Genomic DNA, 26,316 nt, shown 5'->3' with positions numbered 1-26,316 from the left:
ATATAAAGCACACCGAAAAACTGATACCCCAAACCTCATGTCTCTAGGTTAGACCGTTAAGGCTCAAGATGAACGCCTTAGAGTTGAAGCAATGGTGAAAGATAGTATGGATTTAAAAAAAAAATATTATATATTAAGCAATTAACTATAGAGCTCATGGAGAGCTTTATAAACTTGAAGACCAGCCCAAATTATCCATTCTGCAGAGTTGCATTCTTGTCCCAAAGCGACGCCCTACATTCAAAACAGTGTCTCCCAACGTGCCTCACGGCGCTCCTAAATCAACAATGTCTCCTGAGAGGTGGATTCACCGCACTATGAGGAGAGGGGTATGGAAAGGCTGTCCATAAAAGGTTTCAGCGTAGAGGACATGCCAAGGCTTGGATCGTTCAGGGGGGGTTAGGAAGCGGTTTCTTGAGCATTTCGGGTGTTAAATTGAAAACGAGAAGAAAACATCCATCTACACAGTACAGAGTACTGTCATGATGGGCGAAGTTGCTGGCTTTGCACTATGACATCGGAACAAGCCGCAAACGCAGGCCAGTGCCATAGTGAATGTTTTGAGCACTGGGACAATTATTCATTGAGCAATATACCTAGTTATGCCAACAAAACCTTGACTCTGGGATCGCATAGCCGTCTTCACCTGCGCAATGTTACTCGTCCAAATTCCATCCTGCGATCTGACCTAACCCCTTGGAGGAACGAAGGAAACTTTCTAACCGCCTGGATTAAATCTTGTAAGAAGGGTGGAATGCCACTGGAATGCGCACCTGATCTAGACGTGGTCTCGTGCCCGGAAAAGGTCGGGCATCACAGAACCAACAGCCCTCGCTTCCGCCGCCTGTACAATTGGGTCGTGCGGATTTTATCCGGATTTGCTACTGCTAGATGAACCCGTAAACGATCGGGAGAACGGACTCAGCCTTGTTTTTTGTCGAGGCTCCCATCCGACATCCCCCGCTCCAGCCCTTTATAATATTTGTTAGCCTCCCCTGCCCTCATGGTTTGTCTCCCCTCCTTGTCTTTGCCAATAATACCTCCGTAAAACGCTCCGCAATCCAAAACTCACCAAATTAAGGCCAAGACTAAACCAAGCACAAGCTAAAATGGCTCATCAAGGGAACGAGAACTCAGCTCATGCTGAAAGCTCCACGTCTCAAACCGTCACCCAGGCGCTTCCCATCGAGGCTCGGCGCCCTCTCTTTCCCCCGGTCATGAACGGATATGGCCAATGGGGAAAACAGAGAGGCTTCAACCTCTGCGGCGAAACTGAAAAAGACCGTCTCCACCACGTCGCTATGCACAGCGGCTACGGCCGTTCAGAGCCACTCGGAAGTCGGCCTGGCGTGGTCCTCCACCAAGGAATGGATACCAAAACACCCATTCTCGCCGCGGCGGGTTATGATTCTCAGTTTTCGGCGCGGCTCTACTCGTTCAACCAGACGGTGGTTTTGATGCCGTCGCTCTTACCGGCTGCGGAGCGGACGAGTGAGTTTGATACGGAGCAGATGCCTGCCACGGTTCGGGGGGAACAAGTCGTGTTTTCCTTTTTTATTGAGGTTGATCATGGGAAGGAGAGACAGCGTCAGAAGTTTGAGTGGAGAAAGTTTGAGAAGGGCAAGATTGCTGCCGCTACGGAGGGCGGGTTTGAACTTGTACGGGTACTGTCTCCAGGTTCTTCCAGGGCTGGGCAAGAACCTGGTGCGTCGTCCGCTTCGTTGTCCAGTACTAGTGAAGAAGAGGATGAGGAGGTGGTAGCTTTGTTGATATGGCGAAAGCTGTGGCCGACGTTCAAGCACAATTTCACGCTCCAGCTGCTTGGGAAGGGCTAGACTGGGGAGTTGGGAGAGCGTTGGGCTCTCATGGTTGTCATCACTGCAATTCGCCTCTGGATCTTGCGGCTTCACGGAAAGACTAAGAAGGGCGTTATTGTGGCTGGCCAGAAGCTTGCTAGTTCTTGAAGGTAAGCGGTGTTATCTGTCATCGGCGTTGGGCTATCTGTGTCTTTTCCGTTTGGTTTCGTTGATTCCTTCTTTCTGTTGCCGTTACCTCTCTTATTTTTGTCCCCAGGAGAAACGAAGAGTAACGACGAACCAGAAACACGCCGCTCTTTTTTCAAAGGCCGCCCTACTGGTGACGGTGACTAGTCCCCCAAAACAAAGTTAAAATACAGAAATTATGTATTCCTTTTGATGACGTTCAACTTACGGCCCCGAGAGATGAGATATGGTAGAAGTTGGAAGACAAGTACCACTTGTATATTTGTAGATATTTTTGGCAACCGGGGTTTATTACGTAAATGGGGAGTCTCCTTCAACTTTCAACTATCTAGAGGGTAACTAAGCTTCTTGAAACATTTACTACGGCAATAACGGAGTGGACTTGGATCCATTTCATCATTTATTATCAACACTCTCGTTCCGGTTTCATCCTAGGTAATTAGCACACCGGTTTACCCAGCTCTGGCGGAGGTCTAAAGCACACTATCAATCTGCACATGAGCAATGCCATGTGTCGCCGCGTCTTTGACAACATCTGCCTGAACTGGCGCTTGCAGCGGCTGTTTTCCCACGTCACTCACCCACCTCATCGGACGGACGGCATCGAGTGGAGAGGACCAACAACCACCCTCCACCATCTTTTGTTCGGGCACTTGATCGCTGCCCAAAGGGGGGATGGGCATACATGATTGTCATCTACCTCGTCGCTGATTTTTCAAATTTCCGAAAGCCGAAGAATATCAACCACCGGCAGAACACCATCTTCAGCCCTCAACAGACGGCCCCCAAAAGGAGGTCTCGTTCCGTTATGACCAACTTTCCTGGTCAACACGCCCATCATCTCGCTACCGGGCAAGTCCCAATTCAGAAAAAGCACACCATCAGCAAACTATCAAAGCCGGGACCACTTGATGCAAAGTGGATAGACCCCTAGTGGAGGGGATGAGGGAAGGAGCAGCACGAGGAGGAGGTGAAGGAAAGAGCTCCCGTGTGCCGTGTCCCTCGCCTTCTCATGCGCATAAGTGACTGCCCGAGTGGCCAAGTGATGCGTTTTGCTGCTGCAAGAAGCCCATCCCGGTCATTCGAACAGAGGAGGTAGCACCGCACAATGCGGCATGTTAGCATCTTTCTCAGACTTGGGGCTAGGTACCCAAGGACCCGTCGGAACCTATAACAAGAGCACGTTCTTGGAGTGACCTGTGGGAGAGGACAGGGGACCGATACTCATCACTGTCAAGGCTGAGTATACACCGGGGGTGATACACAAACAGAGCCTCACTCCTCCTTCGCTTCTGTGGACGCAGCCATTTCTAATGTCGATGGTTTACGCGCCTTGGCCGGTTGGCGCGGCTCACGCTTAACATCTATCATCTCGCGAGAGCGGGACAGAACAGGTATGATTTCCTGTTTTTTTCGTGCGGGGTTGAGGCTCTGCGGCTCTGCCGTCTGCAACAGAGACGTCTGCAACAAAGACAAATGGGATAGGGCATTAGGTAACAAAATATGGTTTGCTCATTGGCTGTCTCGGCGAAGCGAACTTGGGACGTTTCATCGACCGAAGTTGCGTTGCAGCTTGTAGAAACTCAAGGTTGCCGTGCTGTATCATGTATGTCTGTACACCATCGAATTCAACTTGGGAGAGTCAATAAGGATTAAGGACCCCCCCCCCTCCCCCCTCCCCAAGGCTGGGTCCTCGCGTCTGTTTGTGAGGATAACGCACTGCTGCCTGACGGAGTGGTGTTCATCAAAAATACTGTTGGTAGAGATATTGAGAAAAATAAGGGCAGCTGCGCGTGGTTGGTCTGAAGCACTGGGCTGTGTAACGGAAGTGGTCTACCAAAGTTCAAGCCAAGGAAAAGCCTTGCCCACCCCCTATCACCTTTATTTCTGCGGCACTGGCGGTGTTGTTGTCTTTTTATCGACCCTATTTGGCAACAAAGAATGAATGCAACTCTGGAGTTTCGTCGAAACCGGCCTCGGTGTTTCTGTCTGCCTAAATCCCACTTCCATTTTGCCAAACCAGCCGCTGGAAGCGCGGTAATATTGAATGCTGAAGTTATTTAAATTGCAAGATATACCCACACTCGAGGTTGGCAAAATTTGATTCCCCAACTTCGACCAGAATCAGAACTTAGAAGCATTCGTTTTCCCGAATTCGATCACCAATCCACCACAGACAGACGCCATGGCCGACTACGTTGTGAGCCATGCTGAAGAGGGTTCAGTCTGTGCCCATAATGGTGAAGTTAAATCCGAGGTGTGGTTCAAGCACGGTGTAAGTGTCCCTTACCAAAGCAAGCTGATCGAAGCCCTTGGATTACCTTTGGTCTAAACCTAATTATCTTTTTGGAACATAGCCCCTGTCTGCTTCTGAGCTCTGCCATATCGAAAGCGTCCAGCTCATTGCCGAATCGCATGATCAAGGCTTTGTGGATGACCGTGCCGCCGGCAACTGGACATGGTTCGAGTTGTGCATCCTCGACAACGCGCAAGCCACGGTTCCCGTGACTCGGGGTGAGATCCTCCTCACCTGGGAAAGCCACCAAACGAGTATGGGCTGCGGTGAATACCAGAAAGTAAGTAACTCCATCTTTTTCCTTTCTTCTTCTTCTCAGCTAGATGTTTTGGATTGTGACTTACGGATACATCCCTACCCTCCAGTATCAAGGTCATGTTTTTGGACCCCAACATGACCTGTTGCGATATCTCAAGGTACGCCCCGCCCGCTCCCCTCCCCACTTCCATCTGTTTGGGCGTATATTATGTGCGTCTGGAGCCAGAAAGCGAAGCCGATGCGACGGATGATGCTCGTAATCTGACCCTGAAGCTGTAGGAAGGCGATTTCATTGCCGTGCGGCTTTGTGCCCGTTTTGAAGCGTGGAAGCTTTTAGCTAGAAATGGGGAGTTGAGAATCGGACAATCACAGGATAAGAGTGAGTACATGGATGAAGTGTTGTACAAACTGCTCGACATAGAGCCGAGGAACACCAAGATCCACCTGTCTACACTGGATACCTATCATGGGCTATCTGGTAACCCAATACTGACATATTTTTTAGTTTTCCGAGCGGAAGTCGACCACCGACCGGCCTTGAACGCCATTATCTCGGCTCATAAATTTATGAGCAGTATACAGAGCTCTGTGCAGCCCGACAAGGCTGCGCAGCCGTTCCCCTCCCTACCAACAACCCTGAAGACAGCCATGACTTTCGCGCCCACTGAGGACCGTCCCCTCCGAGTCCTGTCTCTAGGTCGGTCTCTTATTTCCCGCATTGACACCACCTGATGCTGCCATTTCTAACCAACCAGAACCGAAACAGACGGGGGTGGCGTTCGGGGTCTCGCTTCCCTGAAGTTGCTGGAGCAGGTTATGAACCACAATCACGCGGGAGAGAAACCGTGCGACGTCTTTGACATGATCGGAGGAACCAGCACAGGCGGGTATGTTGCCAATATGTTGCCTTCCCCTCTCTGTGGTCTCTTCGTAGTAACATCGCAAATCACAGGCTGATTGCCATCATGCTGGGACGCCTGGAAATGACGGTAGAGGAGTGCATCAAAAAGTATGAGGATCTTATGGAAGAAGTGTTCAAAGGTTCCACGAGGTGGAATTACGCTTGGAATGGCCAGTTCCACGATGCCAAGCGACTGGAGGAGGTTATCGAGGGGGTTATCGACGAGAAACTGGGATCAGGAATCGGCAAAACCAGCCGTCTCTTGAACGACAACCAAAAGTGCAAGACGTGCGTACAGCCCTTCCCCCCCTTCCCCTTCTAATCATTGATTAAGAAAACACCTCGGAGCATGCAAGATGGAAGTTGTTGCTCATTTACTTTCCCAACCTAGATTCGTCACGGCAACGCTAAATGAAGGCGGCAACAACCGTGGCCCTGTCATTCTCCGCTCATACATCAACACGGGCGCGTCGTTGGAACACCGCGACATTACGATACTGCAGGCAGCTCGGGCGACGACGGCCGCGCCGGGATTTTTCAAACCTCAGACCGCCGGCAATGACACTCTTGTCGACGGCGGACTTGTTGCCAACAATCCCGTCGGATGGTATGACATGAGTCTACTAGTCTAGTTCCTACTACCGGTACCAGTTACTGATTGTTGTTCATTATGCAGGGTATGGACCGAGATCCTCGGTGTCTTCGGTGCGACCCGTCCAACCGACTGCTTCCTCAGCATCGGCACGGGGATCGACGCCAACAGCACACTGGTCCAGCCGGGCAAGTACCGCGTGCCGCTGCCATCCACCCTCCAGTCGTTTGTCAGCGTGGCGACCAACACCGAAATCATGCACATTCTTTTCCAAGGTCTCATCGACGCGTTCGCACCCTGGGCCGGGAAGCGCAAGTACTGGCGGCTCAACGTATACAAGGTCATCCAGGAGTGGTATGAGAAAGTTGAGCCCAGATGGTTCGAGCGTAATGTTTTGGGGCGCAAGGACCAGGTTGTCCATCACAGCCAGGACTACGAGGCCATTCCAAAATTTAATGACCCCAAGGAGGCTAAGGAGAAGCTCATGGAGATGTTGGAAGAGTACGTGCAAGACGTTGAGGTCAAGGAGTCAATCAAAAAATGCGCCGAAGCACTGGGTACCAAAAAGAGGGCGACTGCGCCGGATACCGGCAGCTGCGCGATTGCGCCGGGCACCAAAAATGGCGTGATTGCGGTGAGGACGGAGGAGGTGGTAGTGTAGGGTCGGCTAGTATTGTGGTGTGATGTTTTCCTAAGTACCGACCTAGTTAGCTCTTTATAACCCCCAAAACGTGTGCCTGTTCTCACCAATCACTCTTGATCTTATATTGCGTAATCAACACAGCTCCTATTTGACGGCTCGACTACATCAGTGCTACAATTACCCTCGGTACCGTAACAAGGGCTCTCGATGGAACAACCCTTCTTGGCCATGACGACACGACACCACTACAGCGATCTTCCAGCGGGTGAACTTTGGTTTCAGTCTCGCATTCATCCACCCGTTCCACACTAACTTCAATTACGGCTGAGCACGAGAGGGGAAAAGGGATAAGAGAGGCAATTGCAGAACAGAAGTCGTTATGGTATACTTCTCGCTAGGGCCTCTACTCTGAACAACTCCCCACACCTCAACAACCGCTAGGGCAACCAACATCCCTTCACGTCCCAGTAAATCAGAAAATATTCTTCATTCACTTTCAAGGTCTAACGGCTAAAAATGGTTATCCACTTTGACAGTCAGGAGCGGCAGAGGATACATTTATTCCCAAGCCAAACACTTCACACAACCAAGACAACCAAGACAACACATCTGGGACATTTAGAACAGAGCAGGAGGAGGAGGAGGAGGGTGAATATGCTACGTAAAAAAACCTGCATAATAAAAAAAAACACTAACCGAAAGTGAAAAAAAAAATGAAAAAAAAATAAAAAAAAGCCCTTAAACAAACCCCATTCATCCGTCCATCGTTCTATCCTATCCTATCCCGATTCCCCATCCATACCATAACATGTCGTATATCTTTAGGGGTTTATGCATTCGCATCTCCGCATCCGCATCCGTATCCACAACGGATCGTGCCGTAATGTAACGCATGCATGCATTTGCGTTGTGCACATGTGCACATACGAAAGTGCGTGCGTTATATGTTGTTGCGCGTTCTTTCTTTGAAGCAGTTTGAGTTTGGTACACATCAAATCATCGTGCCATCCCATCCGTCCCATCATATTCCGTTCCGTTCCATTCCCGCTTTGCCCCATCCACACCTTGACCGGTTCCCATGATATATCATACCATCTCTTGCCCATCTGAAAGTCTTCTTATCCCGTGGATCTTTACCGAGGGCTAGAAGGATATGCTTGAGAGCGAAGGAAGTTGGCTAGATGAGCAAAGAGCCAGAGGCCGATGCTTGAAGCCATGCTGGATAGATATTAAGCGTAGCAAGGCCGAGAGTTTTACTAGCCTGGGCAAGCAAATTGAAGCATGGTGTATCATGGCCCTGTCCCTTCTTCCGTACCCCCCCAGTCTCCAATGCTGTCTCATCCACCGCTCTATTCGTCAATGCCCTCCCCTTACCCCCCAATCGTCGTGGAATCGGTTGTCATGCGAGCAATTGTAGCTGTCGTAGGCGTTGGATCAAGATCTCATGTCTGTGCGAATCGAAGAAAAAAAAAAGAAACAAGAGGCGGTCATGATGCGCGTGGACGCCCAAACACCCCCCACCTGTCTGCCGTCTATGCCATCCAGCTCCCCTACTCTCGGATGACCTCCGCGACACCGGTCACAGGCACCCCCGACGGCCCATTAGGCCTCCCCATCATCTCATCTTCCTTCTTCCCACCAAACGCGCTCGTTGCCCACCCGACCCAACTCTGCCGCCTGTTCGCTGCGGCCTGCGCTTCGGCATTCTCCTGCACCAGACGCAGCGGGCGCGGCTTGTTGCCTGCAAACGTGCTCTTCTCGTGGTGGTGCACCGAGCGCGGCGGGCTGGCCTGGCTGGGAGGGGTGTTGAGGCCGTCGGCGGTGGTACCGCCGCCTGTGGTGGTTGAGAGGGAGACTGAGTCGCCTGACACGCTGCTGGTTTCGGAACGCATGCCCGGGAAGTTGTTGCTGCCGGCGGTGGTGCCCGAGGAGGTCCGGTTGCCGGCGCCTTGGGGCAGGAAGAAGGTTTGGCTGGAGCGGAGCGAGGGGGAGAGCGGGCCGTCGGCCGCGGAGGGGCCTTTGTACATGGCGTTGACGATGCTGGCGGCGCCGGGGACGTTGGTGTACTGCTCGCTCATGGGACGGGCACGGCGAGTGCTGGTGGAACGGCTCAGGCCGATGGGGATGCTGGGTGCGGTGTCCGGGTTGCTGATCGCGGACGCGGTGCTGGGGGCGTTCGCGTTGCTCGCCGACGGCATGAAGGTCATGGGGCGCGGTTTCGGCCGGGCGCCCGAGTTGCCGCTGGCAATGGACTTGGCGCGCTGGAGAAGTGAGGGCGCCGCCGCAGGGGCTGTCTTGGGCGGAGGTGGGGGAAGCTCCTTGTTGGTGTCGGGGGTACCGCCGGCCTTAGAGTCGTTGGACTGGTCAAGGATATGCTCAAAGCCCTGGTGCTGCAGCAGGCGCTCGATGATCTTGTTGATGTAGAGGGTCAGAGCCTTGTTCTGGTCCTTAACCGATCTTATCTCGGCCTCTAGGTTGCGCCGGGTCTCCGGGTCGTCCTCGACCTCATCGTGGGGACCGAGCTCGTCGGCCAGGCTGGTACCGCTGGCCCTACCCTCCAGGGCCGCCAGGGCATCCTGGTTCGCGGAGGAACCACTCGTGTAGTTGAAGTCGTTGGCCCCGAAGTCTCCCTTCAGGGTCCTCTCCTGGAGCAGCAGTTGGTAACTCTCGTTGTCTTCCATCAACCGGGCGTTGGCCACCCGTGCCTCCATCAGCTGGCGCTCGACCTCCTGGAGACGACCACCGCCTTGGTTCTGCGACTCAACCAACTTGATCTGCGCTTCAGCAAGCTCGAGCCGGAGAGACTCGATCACCTTGTCCTTTTGCAGCAGGAGCTTCGAGTTGTTGCGCGAGTCGCTGCGCTGGATCGAAGACGGGGGCGCAAAGCTGCCGTTCTCAATGCTGGGCGAGTTGTTCATGGCTGTTTGCAAAGCCATTGTTAGCCGAGATTCTTGTCAATGAAACCAGAAAAGAAAAAAAAAGAAATCACGAGACGAAGACGGGGCAAACGCACATTGCCGAGACGGCCGGTCCTCGTCGAGGTTCCGCTGGGCCAAGCTGTCCTTGAGCCTCTGAATCACAGTCTGCATCTCCTCCTCACGATTGGCCATCTCATCCTTCTCCTTCATCATAGCGCTGCGCTCCCCTTCATAAATCGTCTCCATCTCGCGCATCTGCCGGGCCCCCTCCCGCTTCTCATTGATCAGCGCCTCAATCTGCTCATCACTCTCGTGCACCCGCTCCTCCAGCTTAGCCTGCTCCTTGTGCGCATCGTCCAGCTTGCTCTGCAGCACCTCAGTCTGCCGCTTGTACTGGTCGAACCCGGTCTCGGCCGTCGCCAGCCGCTCCTTGAGGTCGTCGATGATCGCCACCGTTTCGGCCCGCAGCGCTTCCTCGCGCTCGATGTCGGGCGAGCCCGCGCTGCCGCGCGCATTGACGCTGGTCCCGTTGCTGAGCATGGACTCGCGCCGCTGGTGGGCCGCTGCACGGGCGGTCACGGGGGTGGTGGTGCGGACGGAGCGAGTGCGACCTACGCCGGCGTTGCCTGGACTGGAGGGCGTTGAGGCTCGCGGAGATGGGCGCGATGGTGTCCCCGTGGGCGTCTCGCGGCCGGATGCCGGGGGCTTCTTGACGGCGCTGGCCATGGTGGGCTATAGGGTAGTGGTTCTTTGTTTTGTTTGTTGTTGTTATTGCTGACGATGCTATGTTGCTATGGCTGCTATTGTCGTTGCTTCAAACGTAACCTTGAAATAGCACTTTCCGGAAAAGGAAGAAATAAAGAGAAAGGGAATAATAATGCAAAGGAAAAAAAACGAAGAAGAGGCAACCCGCTCGGTGCGGTCAGAAGGCCCGAGGAACAACGACCTGGACCGCTCTGTTTGTCTCGTATTTTGGTTTATTCTTTGACAAGTCCGAGGTTTTGTGTGGTCGAGTCAAGGGCGAGTATCGCAATCCACGGCGTTTGGGCTCTCAGTCGACGCTTTCCTTTGTGTGTACAAAGAGTAAACGGTAAACGGCGGTCTTCGATGGAGACGGGAAACGTGCAGAAGGGGTCCTGTTTGCAGCGGGAATGGGGATATTTGCTGCTTCGGCCCACTGCAACCTTACTTGACGACTGACCCAGAACGTACGGGCGGCCGGCGGGCTGTTGATGCGTTTGCGTCTGCGGGACTGGAGACTGAAGAGTCGGTGGGTGGCGCTCCCCCCCCTGAGAAGTACCCCCAGTTACAGGGGAAACGTGTGCTGCCCGTTGAGACGAGGGGACGCTGGCAGCTGGCGGGCCAATCAGATTAACCAGACCCGGTTGCTCGCAGCCCGCCAGCCCAACTGCCCCAGGGATCTTGCCCGAGGCTGTGTTTCCCTGTGAAACAAGACGAGGGGCGCTGGAGACTTTCTGGCTGTGGTTCAGATGAAGCCATGTGTTCTGCATTCTGGATGAATTTGCATCTTGTGAAGGGTGATATAAGAAGCCATATTCAAGCAGCATTCACTTGCAGCTGTCGAGCTGTCTGTCTTCATGCATGCTGGCTGCAGACTCGCTACGACCACTTTGCAGCCCCCCATCGAATCCATCCACCCACCTGCCCCTCAATTTTGTTTCACTGCTTGTTAAAAGGCCCTAACGTTATGGAGTGAGATGCATGGATGGACATGCAGAATCGCATGCGCGAATGCAAGTTGCTGCTTGCATTTCGTTGACCGCCTCCCGCGAGCCGAGGGACCTTCGACGACTGATGCAGTCCGGAAGTCTCTTCATCCCCATGACCTTCCTCAAGGCCGAACTCCCCCCTCCCCTCGTCCAACTACCTGAGGTTCAGAGCTGGGGACGGCCGCACATCATGCGCTAGTTCAACCTGGTTCGCGATGTTGGCCAAGCCGCTGCGTGGAAGAGATCGGGAGATCTGTCCTGCGTGGCGCCGAAAGACGTGAAACATACAAAACAGGAATGCCAGATTGGGGGCCACGAGTTCGGAGCAAGTCGAGCTTGGCTCAGGTTTGATTATGACAATTTGGTGTTCAATGCAGCCCTTCAATGCAACACCTGGTCCCGGCTCTGTACACATCCCTAACCATTGGTTGCTGGGTTACAGACACGACATCCTTCTCGAACCGATCGCTTTTGCCGGATTTGGCCGAGAAGCCTTCAATGGCGTCTCGTGTGCCTCAAGACGACCACGCCAAACTACACATAGTTCATCGCACAGTGCTTAGGTTGGGTCGGGCTAGAAAAACCTAGTTGTCATAAACTACGACTAGTCTACGGAGGGCCTTTCCGGCGCAACTCCGGATGTCGAACATGGCTGTCAAAAAAACCCTTGCAGCCGGATATCGCCCAGTCGTCAAATCATTTTTCCCGATCTCAGACCTGAACGCCGTGTAAATGCCAACCGGTATCCTGCCCCATATGCCTCCTCATGGCATGATTTACGACTGCTGGTCGCTGAGGATATCCGAGTCACCGGCATCCAGGATGGCCATGGTGGAGCAACGGAAGAGCTTACCGCAAGCGGTGCCCAGCTCGATCTGTGGTGGGTGAAGAGTAAGCATGCGATCGGGTACCCTCCAAAGTCTGCAACGAGACTTCTTCTCTGGGTGGACCAGGAGACCTGGTGTCTTGCTGGCCGCGGGGACGTGGAGCAGAAACACAAAAGTCACAGAGGCCCAAATTGCAGAGCATGGGATAGAGGGGGTCGTGAACTTACGTTAGTGCCGGTGTAGTGGTGGACGGCGGTCTTGGACATCATGGCGTAGCTGTTGTGGCGGTTAGCGAGCCGGTCTTGTCGTTTGACGGTTGCTCCATGTCTGGAAACAAACTTCGGGGCAAATGACAACAGCCTCAGTCGGCATAGAGCCCTATGTCTCCGTGGATATCGCCGCATTTGCCCTTCTGTTCGTTTCCATCTGACAATTATGGTGGCCACATACTACTCGAGCTCGGACTTGCGGAGCGGAGGGGTGTTGGCCTAAAAGGTAATTGTCAGCGTTTGTGTTTTTTGACTCACGGGTCGTTTAAGAATCAGAGCAAACTTACCGCAATGAGGATCAACTTGGCCTTGCCGCTGCGGAGCGACTTCAGGGTGCTGCGGTAACCAAGCACAACCTTACCCGACTTGATGACGAGGGCAAGCTGTTCGCGATGTTAGCACGCTGAATAGCGGCGCATTGTTGCGGCGACAAAACGGACCTTGGCACCGAGCGACTGGGCATCGGACTTGTTCTTCTTGGGGGCCATTGCGACGGTGTTGGAGTTGGAATGGAGAGAGAAATGAAGATGTCTCCGGGTGTCGATGGTCCTCGTCGTGGGCTGGATAGTCGCTCAAGGGAAGGAAAATCGTCGAGTTCGAAATATTCTTTTACCAATGTGGAATTCTTGTTGTAGAGTGGGCTGAGTTATCATTGGTCAGCCGTCGGGTGCGTCTTTGCCTTCGAAACCCTAATGGCTCCACTTTTGCCCGGTCAAGACTCAGCCGGTGGGATTTGGAATCCGGATTGGTAATCGCGCGGCGAATTTGGCTTTGGTCAAAAACGCAGAGGACCCCCCAACCCTCCCTCTCACCCAACACCCACGTCGACAAGATACCCTGTGACATCAACAGAAATCAGTCACAATGGCTCGCCGTCCTGCTAGATGCTACCGGTACTGCAAGAACAAGGTGAGCATTTTTGTGATTCTGACATTCGACATCCCGACCGAGGACACTTCGCACACAGTTTCTGGCAAGACGAGGGCGGGGGAAAAAGAGCAGGGAAAAAGGGATAGATGGAAGGACCGGATATCATGAACAGCGCTGCAGCGAGGTGGAATCGCGGATGGAGTGTCGATTTCAAGGGTTTTTGTTTCATTTTTCGACTCAGTCTGCTAACAGGCGCCTTCTTCTCTAGCCGTACCCTAAGTCCCGGTTCAACCGTGGTGTGCCGGACCCGAAGATCCGCATCTTCGACCTCGGCCGCAAGCGTGCCACCGTCGACGACTTCCCGCTCTGCATCCACTTGGTCTCCAACGAGTATGAACAGCTGAGCTCCGAGGCCCTCGAGGCTGCGCGCATTTGCGCCAACAAGTACCTGGTGAAGCTTGCCGGCAAGGAAGGTTTCCACCTCCGCGTCCGCGCCCACCCGTTCCACGTCGTCCGTATCAACAAGATGTTGTCTTGCGCCGGTGCCGATAGACTGCAGACGGGTATGCGTGGTGCGTGGGGCAAGCCTAACGGCACTGTCGCCCGTGTCAACATTGGCCAGATTCTCATGAGCGTCCGCACTCGTGACTCCAGTAAGTGCCTCTGGGAAACATGATTTGCCTACGTTTTACGCAGTAGGCTAACCTCGTCCTCTTTTTTAGACCGCGCCATCGCCCTTGAGGCCCTCCGCCGCTCGCAGTACAAGTTCCCCGGTCGCCAAAAGATTATTATCTCGAAGAACTGGGGTTTCACCCCCCTGCGTCGCGAGGAGTACCTTGACAAGAAGGCTGCCGGCCGTGTCAAGGTCGACGGTGCCTACGTCCAGTTCCTCAGCAACCGCGGCAACCTGCAGAACAACATGAAGCGCTTCCCGGATGCCTTCGCTGCCTAAACAGGTTTTCGTGGTGGTCTACGGGGGGAAGAGGTGAAATGGTTTATTTGGCTTTCAGGGTGGCGTCAACGGTCATATCAGGGCTGAAATGAAGAGCATGTCAAGTAGTACTATGGTCTTGATTCAGCACAGTCAATGGAACCAATCAACCAATGTGGTTCTCATGAACACCTCGCGGGACAGGAGTGCATTCCGAGCCGGTGACCGTTTCCGGGCGTTGGGCGAACCTGAAACCGTTGAACAATGGCCTTCGAGTTGATTTATCAGCATCCTTTCAGTGGCACGAGGCTGAGTAAGGCGAGGCGGCTGATTCTTTATTTGCCAGCAAGTGTTTGGGGTGAGTCTTAACGCCCGGCTCAGCCGAGCTCTTGACTTGAGTCGATCATTGGACGAGGGTGTCGTTGAGCCAAGCACAATTTTACCAGTCACCTCTGCATCACGGCGGCAAAGAATCGATAACCACGATATTATAGGTGCCATGTAATCGTCTACTGCTACTTATCTCCGAGGCTACGCGGGACCTACGAAGTACTATGTACCCGTTGTAGAATCTGTGAAGCTGTAATCATTCCCCTACTCTCCATAAGTTGTCCCGGCATTGGCGCTCTTAATGATGGGATGGGATCTTGCAGGAAGTTGGGATGAAAAGAGGGATGAGGTCATAGGTACGGTCACAACCTGTGAACCCATGTCCCGCCCGTATTTGGTTGTCAGCCCTCTAAGATACATGATGTTGATTAGTAGAGTTATCAACCCTTCAACTCCATGGCTTCCGGTCTTCGGCGATTCAAAGAATCGCATTCCCACCCGGAAAAGTCGGTGTCGAGAATGCTCGGGTTAAAAATGGGTGGTCGGTCGTTGTCGGACAGGTCGTTCCGATAACCGCCTGGGGGGTCATGAAGCACGTTTCCCTTTTGGGTAGGTGGCGCTGTGGAAATCATGTTTGGGATAGATGCGTGCGCTGTGCATGAACTCGAACGAACGGCGGGCCGGTGTCCCAATATTCGATTTTGCGAGCAAAACTGAGAGCCTGTTAAAAAATGACGAAACCAATAAAGGGGCGATAAGTCGAACATGGTGATTCCCTCTGTCATCACGGTCAGATGGCACAGCAATGTGGATGAGATTGAGGCAACGTTTGGGCTGAATTGCGAATCGGAGCAGAGAGCAGCCAAGTGGGGGATCTGCTGGAGGGCTGGGCGCACACTGGCGCAATGCGCTGAAGGCGACTGGTAGTGGGGCAAAAGCAACCGCTCAAGTCACCAAACAACGCCAAACTCCAAGGGTCTTGAGCTAAGCTAACCGGCGCTGTGGCATCTTTCCCATCCCGCGTGCCCCCTCCATTCGCAACGTTGATCCCGTGCATTTCCTCTGTGAGCTTGACCACCTTCCCGCAGCCGCCGCCCGACCCCCTCATTCAAACAATAGATCGACACTACGGACCTGTAGGGTCGCCCCATCCTAGCCGTTCCCAATCCGACCTCTTCCGTCGGTTTTCTCCGCCTTTGTTCTTTGTTTTGTTTTCGTGTTTCTGTCATCGCTTCTCCCGTATCTTACCCATCTTCCTGCCATCTTATTTCTCACGACAGCGGACCTATTATCTCAGCCTTGGCTCGCCGCTTCTTTGCCGCAAGCTCCCTGACAGGGGTATTCAGGTACACGATACGCCGCCAGCCAACGCAGCGCAGCACAGCACAGCGCGTGTCTGCAACTTGCGGGAGGCTGGGTGAATGCATTGGTATCATCCCGTCATCCATCCGACGTCTCTGGTTCAACGGCCCGCCATCGAGTTCCACTCCTTACCACAGTAATCAGACCGAGAGCCCGGCCAGACCGAACCCTTGGGGGTATTTCACCGCCTTGGTGCTTGCACACGCGACTCTGGGCGCCGTCCAACGTCAGGGCAACACTGTGTTCTTGTGCTGGCGACCACTTGTCGTACTTGGCGACGTGGTGTCTGACAGGCCGACCCCCCGACTTAAAAGTCACCCGGCCGACGACAGCGGGCCCTAGAAAAAAAGGGCGACCACTCCGACGCAGTACCCACGCACCGCCGACCTCTTACGGGCCACGATCATCCCCGGTATGGCCTTCCAGCAGCAGTCCACGCGGCAACCCGCCCAACGGGTCAACTTCAGCGAATCGGGGGACGATCAGCCTGCGGCTCTGGCGCCCCAGCACCCCACGGCACCACCAAACGAGTCTCAGACTTGGGTTTTGTTTACCCCGGGCACCGACGCGGGCACGACGACCTCCTACCTCACAGGCTCCGTCCACGACGGCCAAATAACACCGGGCAGGTCGAGGATAAGCGACCTTGGTAGTCTTGACACCGTACCACGCTCCGGACTCGACGTGTCTGGAGGTTCAGAGGTTATCGCAGAAAGCAGCGCCGAGGAGGACGCAGAACTCGACAGTCTAGACAGCCACCTTCCCGAGTTTCGATCCGTCCCTAGTCCCTACAGTCATCATCACCCACATCACCATCAAACCGAAGTCCCCCACGCGACACCAGTGCTTCCAGGGCACGACGGCCTAGGCTCGTTCCGATTCGAGTCTCCTGGTATGAGCGCAGAGGTACAAGACCGCATGTACGCGTTTGAGCGATTCAACCCAAACCGCGTGAGGCATACGAGGACCGACAGCTTCAGCCTGGCGCAGCTTGATATCGAGACGGAAGAGGCACAAGATCGGGAGCGGAACCGCAGGATAGAAGCCTGGCGGTTAGAGCAGAGCCAACTCCTGCTCGACGATATTCGCAACGAGACGAAGCGACGGCGGCAGTCCCAGGCGTCGCTCCGTAAGGTCCAAAGTATGAGCAGGATGCCATACGAACCCAGCGAGATGAGCTTGGCCGACGAGGAGGCGGCAGATATCAATCTGAACGGGGCAGACTGGCATGACCAAGATGAGCCAGTAACACACAACACGAGGACAGGCACGGATACAAGTACAGAGCCTGGAACATGGAGCAGGCTAGCGCGCAAGGTGATTTGCGATCTGATGGGGATTGATGACCAACTGCTGTCAATCCTCTTTGGGGAAGCTCTCCCAGATGAGGAGATGTTGTCATCGACGCCCAAGGCATCCACGTTCGCCGCGCCAAGCCACATGGCATCGGAGTCATCGCATGACTCCGAGTGGCAGCTCCGCATGTTGGACCGCATCTCGCGGGAGCTTGGCGTGCTTGTGCATCAAATGTCGAGTCACCCTGGCGCCTTCTCGACGTACAACCGAGTGCAACAAATGCCCTTGCCGTATGCCGGCCTCCCCGTGATCCCGGAAACACCCGCCGACGCCAGCGAGACCGGGCGGGGCTTGGATGGTTCCAGCAGTATCTCGGCCATGCCCCGATTCCAGCCTACCGTCCCGCGGCCCGTCGAAACATTCAGCTCGCGCCCTTCGGAGCCCGCGTCGCACCAGACTAGCCCGACCGCCGCTGGCGTGACTCATGATACCCAACAGTCATTCACACAGAAGGAGTGGGAGCAGGACCTCGACATCCGGCTGGTCTTCCGGTACCTCCGGTCCCGATTCACATCCTCCCGACAGGCCGCGCCGTCCGCCTTCTCGTCAAGCACATCCCACCTCGCCACGTCTAGCACACAAGACGCCGCGGCCAAGGCAGCCAGAGTGCGCCAACACCACCCTCTCGTATCCCACGCCCACTCACACGGATACCACCACCACCACCATCACCACCTCCATCATCATCACCACCACCACCGACCCCGCCCCGTCGAGCGACGCTCCTTCAAGATCTCCACAACTCCCGCCGCAGCCGCCGCAGCCGGTATCGTCTCACCCTCCAGCCCCATCGCCATCCGCCACACAGCAACCACCACCACAACCGCTACCACCACCGCCACCAGCGGTGTCGGCATCGGCCTCGGTGGCGGTGTCGTAGCTGCCAAAGCAGGGAAAGCCGGCAGCTGTGCGAGTCAGAGCACAAGGCGGTCGGCGCGGCGGAGCAGTATCTCGTCACGGCCATCGTCGAGGCATTATTGGGATATTGGCGGGTCGATTGGGACGGGGAGTGTGATTGCGGGGACGGGGCCGATGGGGAGTTGGGGGGAGGTTTGAGTCTCTCTGCCTGACTAACTAGGCTGAAGGGAGAGCGGGTGGGAAATGGAAAACAGGGAGGGGGTTGTGAGGAGTGTAGTGTGTATACTTTACGATTGGGGTTTGTTGCTTGGTTGTGTTGCTTTCTTCTCTTCACTCACGCACGCTGGCTTATAACGTTGCATGCATGCATATGGCATATTCGGTGGCACATGGGATACGGGCATTGGCGATGAGAATAATGGGTCATCTTCATCTTTGGTTGCATTTACGGGTTACAATACATACCATCTCTACCTACCTACTTAGAAATCTACATCATTGCATTGGGTTATTTACTTACTAGTCTTGTTGTCCTTTGCTTACACATGCTCCGAGGTGGACATGACCGACCAATGGGCCGATATCTAACATTCATTGAGAGGGTGACACCCGAGAGAGTTCCGCACGAATCTCTACGGTTGTACGAAGCAGCTAAATCTATTGAAGAGACGGAACTATAACCTCAAGGCTCTGTTGCCTGTCGGTGGATGGACCGACAGCAGCAGCAATTTCACGCGGCCCTGCTTCGACGCCTACGGTTCGTTGCGGCTTGTGATTTGGGAGGAAATTTCTACAGCCTCGTCGGTGCTGCTAAGCAGGTAGTCTGTCTCTAATTTACGAACTCAGCCAGGTAATTTTCATCCAGTTAGCTTGCCAGCCTCGTGATTCGCTGTAATTCATGGATATAAATTTTTTGGCTGGGGATGAGAATCCAATCCATGGTTGGAAGCCCCAGCTCATGATGCGTATTGAGGCCGCGCCTTACAAACGATACGGTATTGAGCTGACCCTGATCAGGTTCTCTCTCTAATCAAGGTCTGCCTGGCATGTTAACGCCGCCTCGTCCCGGGCCGCTCATCGGACCGAGTCATGTGTTTACGCTAGTCTAGTCATTGGGAAATTGAGATGTGAATGCACTTTAAGACGTAACAGCCTAGATCTACACTAAGAGGATTACCTGTGTTGGACGAGGTGGTGCGAAGGGCGGCTAAAGATGACGGAGGATGGTTGGAGTAGGGCTGCAAAATGGCGTGTTGTATGATTTGGTTGACGCGTCCGGGCGGTTTCATGGCATTATCACGGCGGTAGAGTTGGACGTGAAGATGGACCGTGAAGATGGTGATGGAAGTGACAAGGCGGGAATATGGAATACTATGTATTGGTCATGATTGGAAGCGCCGAACAAGGCAAGTGAACATTCAGAAATATCCGGTGTAACTGTAGCAGGGCCGACCTGGAGAGGCTGAGCTGACGGCCGACCATTAGAACCTGTCGACGGCAGGTCATTTCGCACGCCTTGCGTTGCGCCGTCCGCCCTGCAGGAATCGGGTGTTTTCCGGCCAGACAAAGAAGGCCGAATGCGCCTGTTCGTTCGCCTCGGCCGGAGTATTGGACTTGGCGTCCGTTAAGCTGATAGGATTTTACATGGATAAGTGTTCACACTGATACTTGTCAGTTTCGTGTTGAAGAATTTGCGTTGAGGAAATCTCTGTCCATGGATAGCATCACTGCTGGGTTGGATTTCTGCAGTCGAAGTCCCTGCAAATGTGCGCTGAACGGAAAGACGGTGAAGCTCTGGCTCACCATGCCCCACAACCTGTGACTCCGTTGACTCCACCCCCAGCCCCCCCAAAGCTTGGGCCTCTCGAGGTCTCTCGCCGTTGCCGCCCTTGAACCACCGGCTCCCCCACTTCATTCAACGCGTTTCGACGCGTCAAAGCGCAGGGATCTAAAGTGGCTAGGCGCCCTCTTGACCAATCAGCACGCCACACCCTGCCAGCGCAGTCGAAACAAAACAGGGGCGGCCAGCCAATTCGAGGGCGGCCCGCTGCGGGCCAGTGCGGTCCTTGACGCGCCTGTGTCGCCTGTCGCCTCGGGCGGTCCAATAGGGCTTGTGAGAACTGTTAGCGTCTTGTTTTGGAAGGTTTGGCTCTTCGCCGTAACGAGCTGACCATAACAAACGGCCACCTTCTTTGGGACTTGTAGGGTCAACGGAGGCTCCTCAGGCTCACGGACGGGCCTATTTTTCCCGGATTGAGGCCTCAGGTTGAAGGGAAAGGATGGCGTGTGACACAAAGTAGCCGATTTTAGCTCCGCCGTTGTGCAGCTGTGTTATCTTATCCCCCCCGCAAAAGATGCAACGCAGGCGGAATTCGAGTCACCTGTTCGCCTGATGGCGGAAGAACGGGACGTTGATTGACAGGGGTCCAATCTGCAGTTCCCGTCCCCATAGTTTCTTGCTCTCACAGCGGGTGATTTTGAGGTGAGGAAGCCAAGCAGGCAAGTTCACAGAGCTGCACCCAAATGGATCACCCCGCTGTGCTGCCCACCCATTTGCCCGCCCTGCATTTCCTTTCCTGGCCCCCCCCCCCCCCGACTTCCGAAAGCTTGCGACTTGCGACACCTTGACCTTGCACTTTGCGCCTCACTTTTTCTTTTTTGTGCCCGCTTTGCGGTTTGCGACGTGCGATTTGCGACTTTTGCGACGGAGCTGCCGTCTGATGCGGCAGTGCGCTACCGAGACCGAGGCTTACACGACGCGTATATTCGTATAATCGAAACTATATAACTATCACTACCTGTTCGTCCGGATTGTTCTTATGGTTACTGCTGGATTCCGTGCATATTTTGGTCCTGCATCGCATCGCATTGGCATTGGCGTCCGCCTGGAGCTGTTGCCTTGCGCGGGAACCTGTGAAGATGGCTGTCGACGTTGCTGGGTGCTAACGCTATGGAAGAAGGCGTAGGATCATGTGCTAGAGCCGCCGAGCTCCTCGTCGCGACCCAGCGATCGTGGTGTTGGGCCGCTCCGCACCCGGAACTCGATCCCGGACTCGACCTTGGACTCGAACCGAACTTCCTCAATCTTTGCAATCTCGCCCCCCTCGTCGACGAACCTCGAACCGATCCTCCCCCCTTGAACACCCGCTCCCGGAGTCCCAATCGCTCCGAGAGATGGTACCCCGACGCGTCCATGGCTGCCACTCCCTTTGACATACCCGCGCCTGGCAGCTCTTTTGTCTTTGACATTTACCACGATGGCCACAATCATGCCCAAAGCCACCCGCCCCGGCCTGGGCCGCCACCGACCACACCGGGACCACCCGCGCTGCCGGGCGGACCGTGCAACTACACAGACCCGACGCTCCCACGGTGCGGGTGCCGGCGGTTTTGGAGCCGCGCGTCGATGACGGCGAGCGCTTCCGTCTTCCAGGACGACGGCGCGCAGGTAGAGGTCTGTATGTGCTCGCACCATGCCTGCTTCCACGAGGATTTCCAGCCAGGCCAACAGACGCAACAGCCGCAGCCTTTGCCCGGCGTGGCACATACACAGGGAGGACATGGGAATAACGGAGTTGGGGCCGGGAATGGGAATGGGAACGTGAATGTGGGCGAACAGGAAAACCAGAAACCCGTGACCAACCGACCGCCGCTGAGCCCGGTTCAGCTTCCGTCGTTTCACCTCCCAGGGAGTCTGGGATCATCGCTGGATTTCAACCTCTTGGACTTCCAGGCTTCCGTCGCGGCTGCCGCTGGCGCCAACGGCGGCCCACAGGACACCACCACCCTCCACTCCGGACAGGACAGCCCGATGCCGGATACGTACAACCACTGGGCCGACCCGCCGCGGTCACAAGCCGGGACCACAGCCACAGCCGGAGTTGCAACAGGAGCCGGAACCGCAGCCGGAACTGGAGCCAGTCCTGGATACCCCGACGGAATACCGCCCATTCCTGCCCAGTGTTTGATGTCACCGCCGCCTGCTCCTCCGTCCACGGCCGCGTCCAGCCAGGCCCGGTATATGCGCCCGTTTGCCGGGCGGGGACTGCAGACGCTAAGTGGTGTCAATGGGCCCCGATCGGGGTCCCGCCGGTTGGAGTTACTCGAAGGTATAACCGTCAATAGCGAAATTGCCGAACCAACAGAGGATCCAGCCCAAGCCGGAACCGGAGCAGAGGACGCGGCCACGCCCAGACCCCTCCCCTCACAGGACCATCCCGACAGCAGCGGTTACCAGAGGCTGTCGGACAAGATCGAGTCGCACGAACAGCGACTCGACCGGCTCGAGACCAACTCCTTCTCAATCGCCGGCCACGACGACTGCAGCGACCGGCATGAGCACGTCGACCTGCGCGTGACAGAGCTCGAGTCGCGCGTCGACGAGGTGGAGAAGATCCTCAACGACAACGGCAGCGTGGTGAGCAGTCGCCGAACGGTGACCACCAAGAACGACGACGCCACAGCCAGCGTCGTGTCTGTATCGACCAACGCCACGGTCCTCCCGCCGACCAGCCGCGCCGAGGTATACAGCCAGCTGCAGCAGCTTCAAGCCCAAGTCCACCAGCTGCAGGCGGCCGCCCTACCGACGTACACTAAACCATGGGAGCTAGAGGTCGTGTTTCTCCCCTTCCCGCTCAAGGGCATCTGGCTCGAGTCCAAGGAGTTCACCAACACCCACGGCCAGCGTCGCTCGATCGGCTCCCACTTCGAAGGCTGGACGCAACTCCCCAACACCATCAGCCGGGCCACGCCAGATCCGCAAGGGCTGCCCAAGTCCAAGTTCCAGGAATGGGCTGGCCAGGAACCGGACTCGACGTGGTTGTGGCCGCGGGCGTTTATCCCCGGCCGGGTGATCGACCAGCGGCTGAGAAGTCGCGGGCTGATCAAGACGGTGCGTGTCCGGGGCGCGGATGCGAGGAGCGTGCAGTTGGCTGTGCACGCTGCGTTTGAGGATGTGCTGCGTGTGTCTGGCAACTCATCTGACTCAGGGAGCGCCGCGCCGACGGCGGAGTTTTTGGGCTTGCGCCAGGCTTGGGTGCCGCTGCGGAAACTGCACAAGGACTCGCGGCTGCGGTTCCTCACGCCGGCTGAGATGGCGACGCCTGCGCTGTGGGATTTTACGTTTCTCGTGTCGAGCGTTGTTATGAAGGCTACGGGGGTTCAGAGGTTGTATATCACGCAGCCTGAGGCGTATTTGCAGGATCAGGCGCATGTTGTCGGGAAAGGGTATCAGACCGTCGACTCGACCGGTTGGATGTGGACATGGCCGCGGCTGCGTCAGCTCAGTCGGGTGTACGGCGACTCGCAGAGCACTAGCGGCAGCCAGGCCGATACCAGCGAAGTACCCGAGGCGGATGCACTGGAGGAGTGCTGGAACCATAATGAGCGGCTTGACGAGCAGCCGCAGCAACAGCCACAGCAACAACAACCCAACGTCGCGGTGTCCGCCAACATCAGCCTGCGACAGTCCATCCTCCAGCGCTCCTCGCGACGGTCATCAACCGAACCGTCCGGCCAGTTCTACACCGGTGTGCAGTCGCCTATCTTATCCATGAGCATGAATGGACCAGCCAACCATGGCATCATTCCCCCCAGCCGCTCTCGCCAGCCATCACCCCTCATCCAGCGCGAGAATGCCCCGCGCGACCGCAAAAGCTCCGGCTCCGGCTCCGGCTCTGGCTCCGGCACTAACCCCTGGCCACCCAACATCCGCACCGGCTCACTCCCGCCCGTACACCCGGGTATCCTCTCCCCCGCCCAATCCCGCCGACGTCTATCCTCCTACGCTGCAGCCGCCAGCGGCGCCACGCCCTACGACCGGCGCTCATCCCCTCTCATCGCCCGCGCCAGTCCCCGGCCAAGTCCCAGACTGGGCAGCAGTCATAACCATCACCATTCCCAATATAACCACCGCTCTGGCATCCCCATCCCTAATTCTGCCGGACCGGGTGCCGTGCCCAAACGCCGCTTTAGTCGTTCACCGAGTCTCATCCCGAGGAATACCCCCCGCTGGAGCCGCACTAGCATGAGTCGGTCACCGTCGCTCGCTCCAGGTGGGATGTATGGATACCAGGAAGATCGCGAGAATCAACAGCAGCATCATCAGCAACAGCAAAACCCCCGCGAGAGAAGGATGACAACCCCCTTCTACTACGCCACACCCCACAGCGAAGCGGTCCCCGACTTTGGATACCAACGCGCCGGCAGTCGTGGACCGGTGGCCATGGGCAGTCACCACAACCACCATGGCGGGTTACGCATGGGCGGGTATGAAGACGATGATGAAGAGTTGGATGATGCGGAGTATGGGGATGAGGAGATGGGTGATTCCCATGATGATTTCACGGGGAGTTCGGAGAATGGAACCGGTGGGGAGGAGGAGGATGAGGATAGTGAGATGACGGATCATGGGTATGATCATGGACAGCCGGTACGGGGGGGGTATGGAAGCGCTTCGGTGCGGCGCACGCCGGGGTTGAGGCCGATTGGTGGTGGTGGTGGTGGGAATACGGGAGGGTCGTCGTTTGGGTTTGGCGGGACGGACGGGGAGGAGGCGGATTTGGAGGATATTGATGTTTATGAGGATGAAGATGGGGAGGATGAGTTGGATGGGGTGGATACGGATGTTGGTGGGGGGCGGGATGAGAATGTGAATGGCCGGCTTTCGGGTCGGTATCATGATCAGCAGCGACAGCAGCAGCAGCAGCAACAGCGGTACGGCGGACCCTGGCGTGGGTTCGGTCGGCAAGCACCGTCGCCGTCGCAGGGTTTCTTTCAGCATGCCCAACAACAACAGCTGCAACAACAACAACAACAGCCGCTCCGGCCAGAAGATATCCCCTGGGCAGGCATCGAAGACCCGATTGCCAACGGCGGTGCCATGGCCGATCTCGACGGCGACAGCATGATGTCAGACGGGGAGAACGTCGATCCCACGTCCCAATCCGAGTCCCAGTCGGGGTCACTATCACTATCCCAGTCAATATCGGTGTCTTCCGCCCAGCCGGTATCGCAGCATTCCTTCTCGCAACACTCCTTTTCCGGGGGACGGTCCCTGTCTGCCTCCCGGGGAACGACAGATGATGACGAGCAGGTGGAGATAGCCATTCATGAGGATGAGCTTGTTGAGACGGTTACTACGAGGAAGAATAGCACCAACAACACCGCCGGCAAACCGACCGCCACCGGAACGGGTACCGAGACGGAGGATGATGACGATGAGACGAGTAGTCAGGCTCCGAGCGAATACTCGAGTAAACCCAACGCTTGGCAGATCGTTGCTCCACCTCAACCGCCTCAGCAGCAACATCAACTTCAGCCAACTATGAGCACGGCCACAATGACCACAGCTACCACAGCCAGCATGGCAATAACAGGCCTATCCTCCTCTGCACCAGGCTTGTCAGGCAATGCTGGTATCCCCCCGCAGAAAAGTCTACTCGGTTCAGTAGCAGCCGGGATGGGATTCGGTATGGGATTTGGTGCCGCAGCGGGGTTTGGGGGTACGGGAGCGGTAACGGGAGCGGGTACGGGAGCGGCAGCCGGATTCAAGATTCATGAGGATGGGACGACTGGGGCTGGGGCAGTGGGGGAGGAGGAGTTGCCTGATACGCAGTGGGAGTGAGATGACTTTCTCTGTTGGTAGTGGGCTCTCTCGTCGGAGGAGATGGAGAGCAGGGGTAAGTGAGAGAAGGGTAAGAAGCATGACACGGTCATGAACTTGGCTGGACTGGGTTTACTTTGTCGCATTTTCCGTTGGCGGTTCTTAGGTTTTGGGTTTCTCGACTCCGTATATCTATCTTGGCTATCATCTCCTCTATCATCTACGGTCTCTCATTTATGGTCTTATCTATCATGCGGGTTTGGATTGGTAAGCGAAAGGAAGGGCACGTTAACGGGTTCTTGGTCATGGATCTAGCGCATGACGCGGGTATCATTGTACAGAGCAGGCAACAGGCAGGCGCAGGACATATATCACTTACGTTTATTTACTGTTGTGTGTCGGTCTTTGTTTCCAGTAATGGAGTTCATGGAGAGAGGCGGATGGGCCACTGGGACAGTTGGGGCGGTTGGGACGGTTAAAGAGGGCGTTTTGTTGTGTTGGCGTTGTTGGTTTGGTTCGGTTTGGGCTGGGCTGAACTAAACTGGGCTGGTCGGATGAAGGTTTGGAAG

General features: G+C 55.6%; 7 protein-coding genes across 7 annotated transcripts; 5 read left to right on the top strand and 2 right to left on the bottom strand.

The window, feature by feature from the left end:
- Positions 1-1,109: 1,109 nt before the first annotated feature.
- Positions 1,110-1,964, top strand: C8A04DRAFT_14786 (uncharacterized protein; the record flags this gene model as incomplete). Its single annotated transcript, XM_062778234.1, has 2 exons — positions 1,110-1,754; positions 1,845-1,964. The coding sequence occupies 2 exons, from the start codon at positions 1,110-1,112 to the stop codon at positions 1,962-1,964; spliced, it is 765 nt and encodes a 254-aa protein (XP_062633989.1).
- A 2,224-nt stretch (positions 1,965-4,188) lies between these two features.
- C8A04DRAFT_31872 (FabD/lysophospholipase-like protein) lies at positions 4,189-6,711 on the top strand (the record flags this gene model as incomplete). Its single annotated transcript, XM_062781902.1, has 9 exons — positions 4,189-4,278; positions 4,361-4,579; positions 4,665-4,715; positions 4,837-4,936; positions 5,063-5,254; positions 5,324-5,444; positions 5,510-5,746; positions 5,850-6,065; positions 6,135-6,711. 9 exons carry the CDS (start codon positions 4,189-4,191, stop codon positions 6,709-6,711), a joined length of 1,803 nt encoding a protein of 600 aa, XP_062633988.1.
- Positions 6,712-8,243: 1,532 nt separating this feature from the next.
- Positions 8,244-10,337, bottom strand: C8A04DRAFT_39770 (uncharacterized protein; the record flags this gene model as incomplete). The annotated part of the gene is made up of 2 exons (XM_062784708.1): positions 8,244-9,613; positions 9,707-10,337. 2 exons carry the CDS (start codon positions 10,335-10,337, stop codon positions 8,244-8,246), a joined length of 2,001 nt encoding a protein of 666 aa, XP_062633987.1.
- A 1,780-nt stretch (positions 10,338-12,117) lies between these two features.
- Positions 12,118-12,925, bottom strand: C8A04DRAFT_14805 (50S ribosomal protein L30e-like protein; the record flags this gene model as incomplete). Its single annotated transcript, XM_062778240.1, has 5 exons — positions 12,118-12,216; positions 12,396-12,444; positions 12,619-12,656; positions 12,725-12,820; positions 12,878-12,925. The coding sequence occupies 5 exons, from the start codon at positions 12,923-12,925 to the stop codon at positions 12,118-12,120; spliced, it is 330 nt and encodes a 109-aa protein (XP_062633986.1).
- A 376-nt stretch (positions 12,926-13,301) lies between these two features.
- On the top strand, positions 13,302-14,259 carry C8A04DRAFT_39768 (ribosomal protein L10e/L16; the record flags this gene model as incomplete). The annotated part of the gene is made up of 3 exons (XM_062784707.1): positions 13,302-13,346; positions 13,576-13,960; positions 14,030-14,259. The coding sequence occupies 3 exons, from the start codon at positions 13,302-13,304 to the stop codon at positions 14,257-14,259; spliced, it is 660 nt and encodes a 219-aa protein (XP_062633985.1).
- A 2,085-nt stretch (positions 14,260-16,344) lies between these two features.
- On the top strand, positions 16,345-18,342 carry C8A04DRAFT_14778 (uncharacterized protein; the record flags this gene model as incomplete). Its single annotated transcript, XM_062778231.1, has 2 exons — positions 16,345-18,052; positions 18,179-18,342. The coding sequence occupies 2 exons, from the start codon at positions 16,345-16,347 to the stop codon at positions 18,340-18,342; spliced, it is 1,872 nt and encodes a 623-aa protein (XP_062633984.1).
- A 2,995-nt stretch (positions 18,343-21,337) lies between these two features.
- On the top strand, positions 21,338-25,768 carry C8A04DRAFT_14792 (uncharacterized protein; the record flags this gene model as incomplete). Its single annotated transcript, XM_062778236.1, has 4 exons — positions 21,338-21,682; positions 21,764-24,793; positions 24,923-25,559; positions 25,686-25,768. 4 exons carry the CDS (start codon positions 21,338-21,340, stop codon positions 25,766-25,768), a joined length of 4,095 nt encoding a protein of 1,364 aa, XP_062633983.1.
- Between the last annotated feature and the right edge of the window lie 548 nt (positions 25,769-26,316).

The sequence above is a fragment of the Dichotomopilus funicola genome (genome assembly GCF_033296635.1).
Source record: "Dichotomopilus funicola strain CBS 141.50 unplaced genomic scaffold C8A04scaffold_74, whole genome shotgun sequence".
NCBI classification, from domain to species: domain Eukaryota; kingdom Fungi; phylum Ascomycota; class Sordariomycetes; order Sordariales; family Chaetomiaceae; genus Dichotomopilus; species Dichotomopilus funicola.
This window is presented reverse-complemented; position numbering and strand designations above follow the sequence as displayed.